We start from the raw sequence: 1,533 nt of genomic DNA, 5'->3' as shown, positions 1-1,533 counted from the left end.
TCCCGAGAGGAGAATGGAGGAGAAGGGATTGTGGCGTGGCCATCCCCCCTGGGGGGTGATTTCTCTCTTTCTGTCTCTCTGTCTCTGTCTGTCTGGAGACTGCATGTGCCCTATAGCAAAAACCTCTCCAAAAAAAGGGGAAAAAAAAAAAAAGAAAAAGAAAAAGAAAAAAAAAAAGTTGGAGAGGATATTTGGAGACTTTGGTGGCATTTCCTGTGTCCTCACCACACCTGCATGTCTTTTAGTCTCTTCTTAGGATCTGGACCTTTGGTGTCATTACTGAGACTCCGCCACATTCTAGGCAAAAAATATGTTTCTTTTTCTGCTAAAATAACAGAAATCTATTTCATGTGGTTACTTTCCTTTTTTTGTAGTTTAGACATTTGGCCTCCTGTTTCCCAGAATGACCCAAGAATCCCGAATCTGCTTCCCAAGCTCTGCCCAGGGAGTGTGTCAGCACTGGAGAATGGAGTGAGGGGGTCTAGCTCAGCCCAGAGAAAGAGCCCAGGGCACAGGCTGAGTGGCGTGTGTGTGTGTGTGTGTGTGTGTGTGTGTGTGTGTGTGCTGGGGCAGCACTTCCTCCCTCCACATCACGGAGACTCTGAGTTCCGGAGCACAGGCCTTGGGGACAGGCCCATGGGACACCCTCCTGAAGTCCAGCCCTTCTCTGCTCAGCAGGTAGCCACCCATAGCCACAGGAGGAAGGAGGACATTTGCATGAGGAGCCCCCCTCCCTCAGGATAAGAAAGGCCTGGGGGCCCTCCCCAGCTATAGGCTCAGAGGCAGAGCTCTGGGGAGTCTCCACCATGGCCTGGACCCCTCTCCTTCTCCCCCTCCTCACTCTCTGCACAGGTGCTGCCCCCAGGACTCAGCCCCACACAACCAGGGACCAGCCTGGCCTCACCTTCAGCTCAGCACAGGGAGTGCTACAGGGTGTGGGGCCCTCTGGGAAGGAGACCCTCAGTCTCAGGCTCCCCTCTCCTGTCCACTCTTGCAGGCTCCGTGGCCTCCTCTGCATTGAATCAGCAGTCTTCAGTGTCTGTGGCCCTGGGACAGACAGTCAGGCTCCCCTGCCAGGGAGGAGGCTTAGGAAGCTATTATTCTCACTGGTACCAGCAGAAGCCAGGCCAGCGCCCTGCACTGTTCATCTATGGTGATAGCAGCCGGGCCTCAGGGGTCCCTGACCGATTCTCCGGCTCCCGCTCTGGTGGAACGGCCACCCTGACCATCACTGGCGCCCAGGCTGAGGATGAGGCTGACTATTTCTGTCAGTCATGGGACAGCACTGGTAACGACCTCACACAGATGGGGAATTGAGACACAAACCCCTTCCCTGTCTGGGTCTCACTCTCCCTGCAGACCCAGGAGGTCTGGGAACAAGGCAGGGCTGGCCCATGGCACCTGGAGCTGAGCCCCCCATGTTGTCCTGTCCTCCCAGCCCTCCAGGTGGGATCTGCAGAGGGAGTGTGGGGAGTGCACTTGGGGCTGCAGGACCAGACTGCCCTGTGTGGGATTAGGGTCAGCTGTTTGAGA

General features: G+C 56.0%; 1 gene segment (V, D, J or C); it reads left to right on the top strand.

Moving 5' to 3' along the window:
* Positions 1 to 638: 638 nt before the first annotated feature.
* Positions 639 to 1,317, top strand: LOC102498852 (immunoglobulin lambda variable 3-19-like). The segment is given in 2 exon segments: positions 639 to 852; positions 998 to 1,317. Coding segments are annotated over 2 exon segments (366 nt in total).
* The last annotated feature ends 216 nt before the right edge of the window (positions 1,318 to 1,533 follow it).

Source organism: Tupaia chinensis, unplaced genomic scaffold (genome assembly GCF_000334495.1).
Source record: "Tupaia chinensis unplaced genomic scaffold, TupChi_1.0 Scaffold000137_1, whole genome shotgun sequence".
NCBI classification, from domain to species: domain Eukaryota; kingdom Metazoa; phylum Chordata; class Mammalia; order Scandentia; family Tupaiidae; genus Tupaia; species Tupaia belangeri.
Note: the sequence above shows the minus strand (reverse complement) of the source record. Positions and strands in the feature narration are given on the sequence as shown.